Source organism: Vombatus ursinus, unplaced genomic scaffold (assembly GCF_900497805.2).
Source record: "Vombatus ursinus unplaced genomic scaffold, bare-nosed wombat genome assembly UNPS02015255.1, whole genome shotgun sequence".
Taxonomy (NCBI): domain Eukaryota; kingdom Metazoa; phylum Chordata; class Mammalia; order Diprotodontia; family Vombatidae; genus Vombatus; species Vombatus ursinus.
In genome coordinates, this window is record NW_020955033.1 from 26,311,885 (window position 1) to 26,324,238 (window position 12,354).

Consider the following 12,354-nt stretch of genomic DNA (forward strand, 5'->3'; position numbering starts at 1 on the left):
TAAAATGCCATATAATTATGAACTATTTTAGTATCTTAAGAATGTCTTGTGTCATTAACTTTTTAAAACAGGGAAGTGAGATTAGGACGAAATGGTGTGGAAGAAATCAAACGACATCTCTTCTTCAAAAATGATCAGTGGGCATGGGAAACTCTTCGAGATAGTAAGTTGTCACACCCTATCCTCCTACCCTATCACATACATGTGTGTGTACACACAGATAATTCCTTATTCAAAAAAATTACTTTCGAACTAATGTGTACATTTTTGTGTCTGCTTAAAAATAAATAACCCAGGTGCAGCTAGGTGGCACAGTGGATAGAGCACCAGCCCTGGAGTCAGGAGGACCTTAGTTTAAATCTGGCCTCAGACACATAATACTCACTATCTGTGTGACCCTGGGCAAGTCACTTAACCCCAATTGCCTCACCAAAAATAAATAAAAAAATAAATTACCCAAGCGTTACGTAACATACATTAATACTATTTCATATTTTGAGAGAGATTAGTAAAAGCAGGAAAATGTGCCCTTCTGTAATACCAGGGTGGCAACAAAGAAGGCACTAACCTGCAACTGCTACTGGCATTAAAAGAATATTCGTAAGTCACATGTGTATATATTGCCTATGAAACCCAGACAGTGAGAAAAACATTTGTTCCTTAAAATTTTCTGTGATGCATTTTTTTATTTTTATAATAAAACCTGTTCAGCTAGGGATAAGACTAGACCACTGATTTCATTGTTACAGGGAACTCCTGGGAGAGGAGATTACCTCTCTTAATGCAAGTCATTGCTTTCTCTGAAACTTAAGCATTAGACAGTTGCATAGAGGAGTGTGAAGTTCTGTGATTTCTCTAGGGTCATGCAGCCAATATATGTCAGAAGCCAGCTATCTTTCTACTATACTATGGCTGCCTCTCTTGCCAATATGAACAAAATAGGGTCTGTAGAGTATTTTTTAAAAAGTGGAATTTTATTGCCCTTAGTTAATATATTTTATAAACTAAGCAACAAATGGAGCTCCAGTGACCAAAAATTAGAGTAAATATTGAGAAGACAAAGGGGACTGTTTTTAGAGTAAAGTAATAATACTCTAGCTCGAGAGGTAGGTATAGGAAGATGTGTCATTGTGAGGGTTTTATATTTGGAGAATGTTAAGAGCAATTAGATTTTGGTATCATCTACGCTATTTCCCTCCCGGGGGGGGACAACAGCATATTTTTTGGACATGTCATCTCCATGCTGCAACAGAAATAAATGCGTCAATAAAGCAATGGATTGGGGCAGCTAGGTGGCGCAGTGGATAGAGCACTGGCCCTGGAGTCAGGAGGACCTGAGTTCAAATCCGACCTCAGACACATAACACTCACTAGCTGTGTGACTCTGGGCAAGTCACTTAACCCCAATTGCCTCATCAATAAACAAACAAACAAACAATAAATAAAGCAGTGGATTGTAAAGGAAGGAACTGGTGAATAGTTGAACTGATTCAGTGCTACAGTTTGAGCTTTGCAGCATTCTTCATAAAGCAGCTGGACAGCAGAAAGTCCAACACAGTGATTAATGGAGAGAGAAGTATAATGCGAAATCAGCATGCCATCACCTCCAGATGTAGCCCAGTAGTGAGGAGAGTTCCATGTATGTGATTGATGGCTGATATTATCTGAAGTCAGTAATGCTTCCTGATGAAATTTAACTGGGCTCTGACCAAAAGCTTTAGCTGCATGAAGGCTGAGTAGATTTAGTGAGTAATCATAAAAACTTTGGGAAAGAAAAGGATAAGTTTGAATTTTGAATTGAAGCCTAAATTAATTATTTTACTGTATCATTTTGTACAATAGTTACCGTCTTGAAAAGTTTAAAATGAGTTTAATTATTGTTTTTGCTGTACTAAATGAACCTCTGTGTTTAAACCTTGCATACTATGCAAGGCATTTTTTGTGCAGTTAATAAATATTTCCTAATTTATCTAGCTTTTAATAGATACTTTTAATCTTTGAGGTTTGCTGAAAAAGTAGCTTTCTGCAACAGTTGCATTTTGCCTTTTAATGGACATTTTGGTAGTTTTTACTTAGCATTTACTCTTTACTCTGTTAAGGAAAAAAAAAGAGTTGAATCTTATTCTCATTCTCTCCTTCTTTTCATTCTACCCAAAAACCAAGAGTTCTTAAATTCTGCTTTGGTGACCTCTTCTATTCATGATGACTTTGGGATTAATGTGGCCTTCTGAATTTTTCAGAGTTGAATTATGATAACTTTTCTGAAAACCGTTTTTTACTGTGGCTCTTAAGAGCATCAAGCATTTTATGTATTATAAAACCACAAGGCTTCCCAAAGTAGAAGTATGTTTTTTGAATGTTTAATTTAAGGTTGAGGAAGAACTCTATGTCATTTGATCTGTACCAAGTACATACTAATAACATCATGAATATTCACACAATTTCTCATGATCTCATGTAATAAGAATGGATTAATTATAAAACATTAGGTAACAGCAATATTAACTTTTATAATATAATGGTTAGGTGGCATTTTATTGAGCTAGATGGTACACCAGAAAGAGTGCCAGGCCTGGAGTCAGGAAGAGTTACATTCAAATCTGGCCTCAGGCATTTACTAGGTGTTACTTACCATCTGTTTGCCTCAGTTTCTTCACATGTAAAATGAGGATAATAATAGCACCTACCTCCTAGGGTTGTTGTGAGGATCAAATGAGATAATAATTATAAAGTGCTTAGCACAGTGGTTGGCTAAGTGCTTTATAAATGTTAGCTATTATTATTAGCTATCAGATGTAAGAAATAGAAATTATTAATAGCATGATGTTTATTGTTGAAACACTGGTTCTGAATGCCATTTTCAATCTATTCAGAAAATTAGGATGAAATGATTATTAAAGATAAAAACTATTTATAATGATGATCATTATAATGAAATATTTTGTACATAAAACCTGTTACAATCACAACCTAACAAGGTGGGTGATATCATTGATATTTTACTGACTTTGTTACATTTAATACTCTATATTAGTTCATCCATATAATAAAAATCTTTTTTCTGATACCCGCTATATAATTGTCATTCCATAACTTGATTGTATGCTAAATGTGATACTAAAGGTGTTGTAGAGAGAAGCACATCACTTTTTTTTTTTTAACTCACTACAGAATGACTACAGGAACTGGATTCAGTCTTACTCCATCTTTAATTTCTGTAGATTGGAAATATACTTATATAGCTTTTTGGTAATTATTTTAGATTTGTCACATGAGACTTGAACAACCTCGTTACTTAGAAAAAAGTGAAACTCAATAGTTTGGATTGATTCTTTGTGGACATTTATTTTGCTGCTTAGCCAAATAACCAATTTTCTTTTATCCTTAGCTGTTGCACCTGTTGTACCTGATCTCAGTAGTGACATCGATACTAGTAATTTTGATGACTTAGAAGAAGACAAGGGAGATGAAGAAACATTCCCTATTCCAAAAGCTTTTGTTGGCAATCAGCTACCTTTTGTAGGATTTACATATTATAGCAATCGTAGGTAAGCATTCTGAAAAGTATTTTTATTAGCAGCTGTAGGTGTAGCAAAATCATTATTTGATAATTTTAATAATACTTCAGATCATGGAAGCTGTTTTAGTAACATTAAATCCACCTGCTGTCTTTTCAAGAAAAGCTTCAGGATTTTCTATTTAGTTTCTTTTATATTATTCCATATTTAGTGAAAATCTCATTGCCTTTCAGAAATTCTTTTATGAGTTACACAGTACATATGTTTTCCCTCACATTTGGGCATTGTATATATATATATAGCTAAAATTAAAAAAAATATGATTAATTTTAACATCCAAAGAATTTGGATAAAAGTTAAATCTTAGAATAACAGAAACCTGAAGTTTTGCTATCATTAAATTAGTACCTTGAAAAATCATAGTTATTAGCTCTTTGGGATACATCTTTAACTTTAGTCAAAGAGCAAGCCTTCTTTATTCTATTAGAATATGTGTCATTGACTTGATTACTTAATTGTTATAATGCTAGGATTAGCCTACTAATATTGAACAGACTTAAACTTTGGTTTAACCAATCAGTTAACATTAACATTTAATGCTTGTTTCAAAACACCGGGGTGGCTTACTATAATTGCTAAAGAAGTACCCGAATTGTATTAAACAAGGGGAAATGTAAAACATATTGCCCCTAATATTTCTTTGTTTAATGCTTAGTTCTTCTCACTCATAGATAGCATTAAAAAATATACCCAAGAATGTGCCTAGAAGGTGAGATGTTCTAGTGGAAGTAGCAATGAATCAATAATCAGAAAGTCTGAATTATGATCTTGGCTGACTGTGACCTGGAGCTAAATCACTTTCCCTCTCTACGCCTCAGTTTTCTTATATAAAATGAATTTGGTTGGACTAAATAGGCTTTAAACTCCTTTGTAGCTATCACATTCTATAATTGAAAAGTTGGAAAAGTTGAGGCCTTTTGAGAAATAAATAATTAGCACAATACCAAGAAATTTCACTGAATTGGACAGTTTATTGAAAAATAAGCTTGTTTATCTTAAAAACTTTTTTTTTTCCCCTGATCAGAGGATCTATCTAACTCAGTATTGCATATCCATTTCAACAGAGCAGGTTAAAAAAAATTAACTCTGTTACCTTGGAAGCTTCCTAAATTCCATATGTTTAGCCTTAGTATGAAATTTTCATTTTTTGACCTGCATCTTTTTTATAAAAGATGCCAAATCCTCTTCATGTCTGTCTCAGAAAAATGAGAAAATAAACTGACACTATTTTATATATCTTCTAATAATGAAATCTACAAGATTAATATTGGCTTTTTTGTTATAATACCAAATAAATGGTTAAACCTCATTTTGGTAGTTTGTAAGAAAAATATCCCACATCAAAATATAGGTAACAGAACTTTTAAAAATTAGTCTTTTTTTCTAATACACCCAGTATTCTTTTGATAAATGCTATCTTCTGGTTTTGGTGAATTTATCACTGGTAATGAGAAGTAGCTTTAATCCAAAATCACATAGTCCTTTACTTTTGCAAGTATCCTACCCAATTCTTTCCCCCCCAGCCTCCACCAAAAAGGGGCCTCCCTTGGCTTTTTATCATTTTTTATCAGTTACACCTTGTCCTTGGGTTCTCCAGGAGCTACTAACAAGAACAACAATGGACTAAGGATCTCGTTTCCAGGAAGTGTGGAAAGCAGGGCAAATTTTGCAGTAACCTATATAGTGTATACAATGTTTTGTATTTCTGCCTCAGCCAAGTAACTGTTATCTTTGCTTAAAGTAAAAGCTAGTCTCTTTCATTGAAGAGAAGGTAAAAGACTGAGATACTTTTCCACTTTCCAGATTATCAGGAGGGATACAGTGCTCTTAAAATATAGAAATACTTCAATGTAAAAACAAGAAGAAAAGAGTATGAACATCCAAATGAGAATCCTGATCTGTGTCAGAATAGGCAGAAAACAAAAACCAATGAACATTTGAAGCTAAGTAACAGATATGAGACTTAACTGAGGAGAGGAAAGATCCTCTGCTTTGGTGTCAGCTTGAGGTCTTTAATGTACTGTCCCAGAGATCTGTGCTTTGGCCCTATACTATTTAGTATTTTTATCAGTGATTTGGATAAGAGTATAGATAATACACATATATCTGCTGATGACAGAATCTAGGTCACATAGCTAATACATTGGATAACAGATAGACACACACCTGTGTATATGTATGATACATATACATATTTTGACAGGGTAGAGTTTTGGACCAGTTTTAATAAGATGAAATCAAATACATTTGGACTTAAAACTTCAACTTCATAATTAAAAGAAGAGGGATGTATGGCCATAGAGAAGGTCCCAAACTGCACTGATAGAGGGAGTTTTGTCACCTAGCAGTTTCCTATAACAAGAAAACTATAAGCCCAGTCTCTATTCCTAGTATATAAAAATATCCCTGGTATATAAAAATCTTTACAAAAATATACATTCAGTGATTGATAGCATTGACTTATTCATTCTGTTGTCATATTTTGTTATCTATCGAGCAATATTGTAGATGTTCCCTAAGTAAAGTCTGCCTGTATTGATCAGACCTGTTAGTGTCATGAAGTTTATTTTTTAAACCTCCTTCTCTCTGAAGTGAAATAGAAGGTTGTAAAAGCCAGATGTGTTGTAATCAAGATGGAAAAAACTTTTACTACTGAATTGTAGCTTAGCCTTCACAGTGAAAGCTGTGATTAGCACTCAGGCAGAAAGTCTGATTGTTTTACACTTCCCTTTATCTTCTGGAATTTTAAATTATTCTATTCTCCTCCAGAAAAATCCAGTAAATGTACAGAACAACACAGGGAGGAAAAAAGAACCATTTTGGAAAAGGAGGAGGAAACTTAGCACTTGGAACTTCTTTGCATTTTCCATACTGTATTTAAAACTTTTTCCCACTTGTTAATTCACTAGAGAGACTGACGTAAAGCTATTTCATAGAATCTTAGAGTTGAAGGAGACTGTGCTTAGAAGGCATATAATAAACATCCCATTGTATATCAGGATCCTGTCTGAATGATCCCTGACAGATGCTACTTTAGTATTTCCTGTGTCCATCTCTCAAAGCAGCTCCCTTCCCTTTATGTGTAACTTTGTTTACTTGAAGTTACATTGCATTACACCAATATTTGAGGGTTTCAAGGGCTTTGACCTCTGCTTGATACTCCTAGAGTCACCTAGAAACTTTTGTTGTATTATTTTTTCCAGAATATTTGATATTCTAACAGGGTTGAGGTTACTGTTTCAAGTTCCATACACCTTTTACCTCCGAAGTTACAAGAATAAGTAATACCTGAAAAATTTGGTTTAGTCCTAAGGGGTTAAGCGGGAGGTAGTAGGAGTTTAGATTATCTTATTTTACTCAATGATAGTAGACTGATAAAATATTTATTAAGGGGTTACTATGTGCCTGGCACTGTGCTGAGCTCTGGCAGTAGAAATCCAAGTATATGAGACAAGTCCCTGCCCTCAAGGAGCTTATATTCCAAAAGGAGGATAGCACTTAAAGGGGAGCTGGAATCTGGAAACAACACATGGTGGCATGTGTGGAGATGGATGAGAATTGGAGTGAAAGCCTATTTCTGGGCAAGATAAAGGTAAAAGTCTACCAGTTGGAGCTGGGAGAGTCTGAGATAGTGTTCAAAATTGGGGTCTGGAAGAGAAAGATTGAGAATGATAGCAAGCAGCATGATGAAGAGATGGTCAGGAAAAGAAGAAAGGTAATCAATATCTTAATGCCTATGATATCAATTTTGACTTTTAACTTTGGGGACCCTAAGGTGTTATTTTGTTATGTTTTAATTTTCATTTCTGTATCCTTACATTTGTTCTTATATAATACCTTTAGCATAGTACTGAATATGCAATAGGTTCAATTCTTGATCATTGATACTGGCTTCTAAAATAACCTTTAAAACCTTTCTTATGCCCCTCTCTCCTAGATATTTATCAGTATCTTCAGCAAATCCTAATGATAATAGGACCACCTCCAATGTGGATAAAAGCTTGGTATGTATTTCCTTATGATTATTAGTTGGCTTTGATTTGGGGTGGAAGTGGGAAGTACTATGTATATGGTTTAAAGGTGATTGAATGTGAGCTAAGGTGGTTGTTTCGTGGTTAGGCAATTATTCAGTAAAAGTAGACTGTGGGACTTCTTTCCAAGGCATCTTTTTAATTCTAGGAGTTTAGAGTCTGACAAATTTAGTTCATTGAAACATAAATACTGCCTTTGAGAGGTAACATTCCTTTGAAAGGAATTGCCTTGTTAGGATGTGTGAGTGCAAATAGGAATTGTTTCTGTTAACTCATATTTTTCAAAGGCATCTGAGGCATGGATCACACTTACTTAGTGGAACAGCTCTCCAGTAGCCTTTTTGTTCCTATCCCTGCTGCATTGGGAGCCTACAACTCATCAAACTCTTTGTCAATAATGGTGTGTGATTAACTGGTGAGAAACAACACGTTTTGTTTCTACCATGTTTAATTGTGTAGTTCTTCCCCTTTTCCCTGATATTTTTTATCCAAAAATGAATTGAAGCATTTGGCAGGGGAGATGGAATAAAAGAAAAACATAAAAGGTCTAGATCTTGATTTACTGTCCTTAAGAGTCCTTGGAGATCAGCTTGTTCACCCCCTTTTTCAGGTAGGCAGACTGAGAGGTCCAGGGAGGTTAAGTGACTTGCACAAGGGTACTCTGATAATATTAGCAGAATTGGAATTAGAACCTGTGTCTTTTTACTTCTTCTAGTCTATAGTTCATTGTAGTGCACCATTTTGACTTCCACACATAATAGAACATTTAGTTGCATAGTAATTGCAAAAGCAAATTAGAATCTCTCTTTAGGAGGTTTAGAATTTAAAATACCTTGAGTCTACAGAAGATAGGATTAGATAACTGCTATCTCCTTATGAAGTTAAAGGCTTACTGGAATTTTAAATGCTTGACTGAACTACTTTGTCCTTGGCCAGTCATCTTCAGTGGTATATTTAACAGCTTACACTTCGTACCTTGAGCAAGACACTTCAACTCTCTCGGCCTCAGTTTATTCATCTCTGAGATGAGGATGATATTAGCACCTGGCTCTTTTTTTTTTTTTTAAGGTAATTGGGGTTAAGTGACTTGCCCAGGGTCACACAGCTAGTATGTGTCAAGTGTTTGGTCTGAGGCCAGATTTGAACTCAGGTCCTCCTGACTTCAGGGCCAGTGCTCTATCCACTGCTCCACCTAGCTACCCCAAGCACCTGGCTCTTAAGAATTGTTCTAATTATCAAAGGAGATTTTGTATCTGTGTATACATATATGTACATATGTTAATGTTTTGCAAACCTTAAAGTAGTATATAAATGCTAGCTATGACCTCTCTCCCATCTCCCTGTCCCCTAGTTTCTAGTGATTTCTCATTCTCCAAGTTACCATGTGTGCACTTGCTGATTTTTGTGTTGTATCTGTCTGATAAAATGTGAGCTTCTTGAAGGTACAAGTGGTGCTGAAACTTAATTCAAAAATAAGATTTTTTGAAAGTCAGTTTCAGTTTTTCATACTTGGGAGAATAATAACATTTTCAAGTATTATGATTGTTTTTACTCCAAGTTGCAAAATGTACTATGGTCTTAATGCAAAGCTTGACCAATCCTGAGTACCAGATTGCCAAAATGCCTAGTAATTTTCAGTGTAATCTCACCTAAAACTAGAAAAGAGTGTTTTAAAATGTTTTTATTGATACTTTTTACAATTTTGTTATTTCAAAATATATCCCTTCCCCTTCTCCCACCTAGTGAGCCATTCTTTGTAGCAAAGAATAAAGAAGAAAAAGAAAAAAAGTTCCGCAAAATTCACCAGAATATCATTAACTGAATCTGACATGGCATATACAGTATTTTACACCCATAGTTCTGTCCCTCTGCAAAGAAGGAGAGAAATGCATTTTCTCAAGTCTTTAGAGAATTTTATTTTATTTTATTCTTCTTGTTTTGTGCATCTTTTCCTTACAGTAACTGAAAAGAAGACTGTGCCACTAGATTATACCACTTCATATGGGCACAGGATTACCTACCCAGGGAGATCTTGAGTTTCTTAGCTGTCAGCACACTTACTTTAACTTGGGCTGTACTCCTTGGGTCCAGCTAAGGGGAAGGAATAGGTGGAGACTGAAGAAAAGAAGGGACCGCTGGAGCTTCTTGTCTAGTCATTCTGTAACCCACCTCATGACGTATATAGTGACCTACTGCCTAACTGAATTTTTCCATAGGTTCCTCTAATACCATTCTGTAGACTAACAGTGATCATAATTCGTGTCAGTCAAGTGTCCCTTGGCATTGCCTTTTTTTTCTTTACTGTCTTTGAAAGATATAAATTCATCTAGATAGGGGTTCTTAACCTTTTTGGTGTTGTGAACTCTTTTGGAAGTCTGGTGAAGTCTATTTGGATATCTTCTCAGAATTTTAAAAATATTTTTAAATGCATAAAATAAAATACATAGGATTACAAAGGAAATTGATTATATTGAAATACAATTATCAGAATCTTTTTTTTCAGAATTAAGTTTGCCAGTGGACATAAGGTTAACAACCCCTTATCTAGTGCCTAGATTGAAAGCATTTTGGCAGAGCTTTGTTAAAGATGTTTACGGGTTATATTTCCATACTAACATGTTTAGATCTGAAGGCATTGTAGTAAGCCAAGTGAAATCCTCTGAAGCTCATTACGTATAGTTGATATAACCTATAAATGTTTCTTGATTGAAATAACACCATTTTTTCTACTGGCTTTGTACTAGTATAATTAAAGGAAAGCTTTTTTTTTTTTATACTAACTACATAGTAGGGGACTCAAAGATGACCTATAAATGTTTCTTGATTGAAATAACAGAGAATTGAAATGATATCCTTGTCATTGCAGGACAGGATATTGTGATACATGTGATCTTTAGCTTTTCTAACTACCTTTTTAGTATGATAATATATGTGAATGAACATGAGCTCATTTTTTTCTCTCTCAAACAGGAACAAATTTGGTTCCCAGTTTAGGTTAACCTGGTTTCTTTATATGATAAATGTATATTTCACTATAAATTACAAATAAACATAACTACATTTATTTAAATATCAGTTTCTTATAAAAACTCACTGGTTTTTTAGAGGTCTCGTTTGTCCATTAGTTTCAGTTATGTCTTTAACCTCAACCAGAACCTCTATCAATTTTTTATAAAAGCAAAAAAGTTGGAAAATTTATTGATTTGAATTTCAGTTCACCTTATCTAAATAACCTTCCGACAGAACTGCAAACAGTGAAATCTAAAATGTGACAAGCAAAAAAGAGGCAGAAAAATCTACAATGGAATAATTAGCTTCTAAATAGTAGAGATTTAACTTTATCAATTTGATTCAATACTCTTAGAATGCTCTGTTTTTTGTAAAAAATGAAATGTCATTCTTTAAAGCAGGAAAGTTTGCAAAACACAATCTATAAGCTGGAAGAACAACTGCATAATGAAATACAGTTAAAAGATGAAATGGAGCAGAAGTGCAGGTGAGACTAAACTTGAATAACATATCTTACAGACTTTAAATTCTGTAGGAGATGCTTATTTTAAAGCCTATACTGAGTAAATACAATAAAGGTCATAGAAAATGTTTATAATCAATTTAAAGTTGTGAAATGAATATTTAAAAGTTGCCAGTGTGAATATGTACTCTTAAAGTATGTCTACTCAAGAAGTGGAAATGAATATTTGCTTATGTTAGAATTATTATAGATATTTTCTCCCAAAGATTTGAAATGCAGTTTTTTTCCCGTGGCATGACTCTTAAAATTACCTACATGATCTACACTGCACTGATCTACGTGACATTTAGTACAGTACTATAGTTAACTGTGCAGTGTTGGTTGGCAGACTGAAGGAACAAATTTAAAGAAACAGTGTCTTTGTAAAATGGACAGTATCATTATAAGATTGGATTTAAATATATTTCTTATATAGCTATGCTATTGAAACACCCTGTTTTCTATTGTGATCTTCAATAGCATTACACCATTTTTTCTACTGGCTTAATACTAGTATAATTAAAGGAAAGCATTTTTTTTTTATAGTAACTACATAGTAGGGGGCTCAAAGATGACCTATAAATGTTTCTTGATTGAAATAACAGAGAATTGAAATGATATCCTTGTCATTGCAGAACAGGATATTGTTGTATAAATGAAATACAAAGATAATTCCCAAACCTTGCTTTTGCCAGTATTTATTTGAAGTTTATCATTGTTTTTTTTTCCTTACCTAATCTTCCATCAAATTGACAATGATTGATGAAATAGCCAAAATGCAAATAGCAAGAGGGGAGACAGGTACTGATAATCAGTTTCCAAATAATCAAGAAAGGATTGTATTTTCATTATACCCAATTTTGTTTTGTAGAACTTCAAACATAAAACTAGACAAGATAATGAAAGAACTGGATGAAGAGGTAGGTTTGGGTTTTTGATCTTCAAAAATTTTTCAATGTGAAAATTTGTTTTGCTATTTCATAGCAATATTTAACTTAAAACCTACATATTGAAATACTAAATAGAAGGTTAGCTTATGGTGAAGGCTCATTAACCTTTTGACCCAAAGTCATACTATGAAATAGAGGGCTAGATTTTAAGACCTGTAGTATGTAACTACAATTTGGGTCACAGAATATGTTTATAATCAATAATTAATTAAAAGTTATGAAGTAAATATTTAGTATCACCTTAATTCCCTGACCGCTTTGTTTCTTTAAAAAAAAATTTTTTT

The 12,354-nt window shown here is 33.8% G+C and overlaps 1 protein-coding gene across 2 annotated transcripts in view; it reads left to right on the forward strand.

Moving 5' to 3' along the window:
* The window catches only part of LOC114031801 (rho-associated protein kinase 1), a 143,923-nt gene that overhangs the window by 75,612 nt on the left and 55,957 nt on the right, over positions 1-12,354 (forward strand). The window contains exons 9-13 of one of the 2 annotated variants that reach the window (XM_027846938.1): positions 72-163; positions 3,389-3,548; positions 7,516-7,582; positions 11,017-11,105; positions 11,992-12,040. In XM_027846938.1, coding sequence (XP_027702739.1) covers positions 72-163; positions 3,389-3,548; positions 7,516-7,582; positions 11,017-11,105; positions 11,992-12,040 — 457 coding nt within the window. The remainder of the gene's footprint in view (positions 1-71; positions 164-3,388; positions 3,549-7,515; positions 7,583-11,016; positions 11,106-11,991; positions 12,041-12,354) is intronic. The other variant, XM_027846939.1, reaches the window with a different exon arrangement.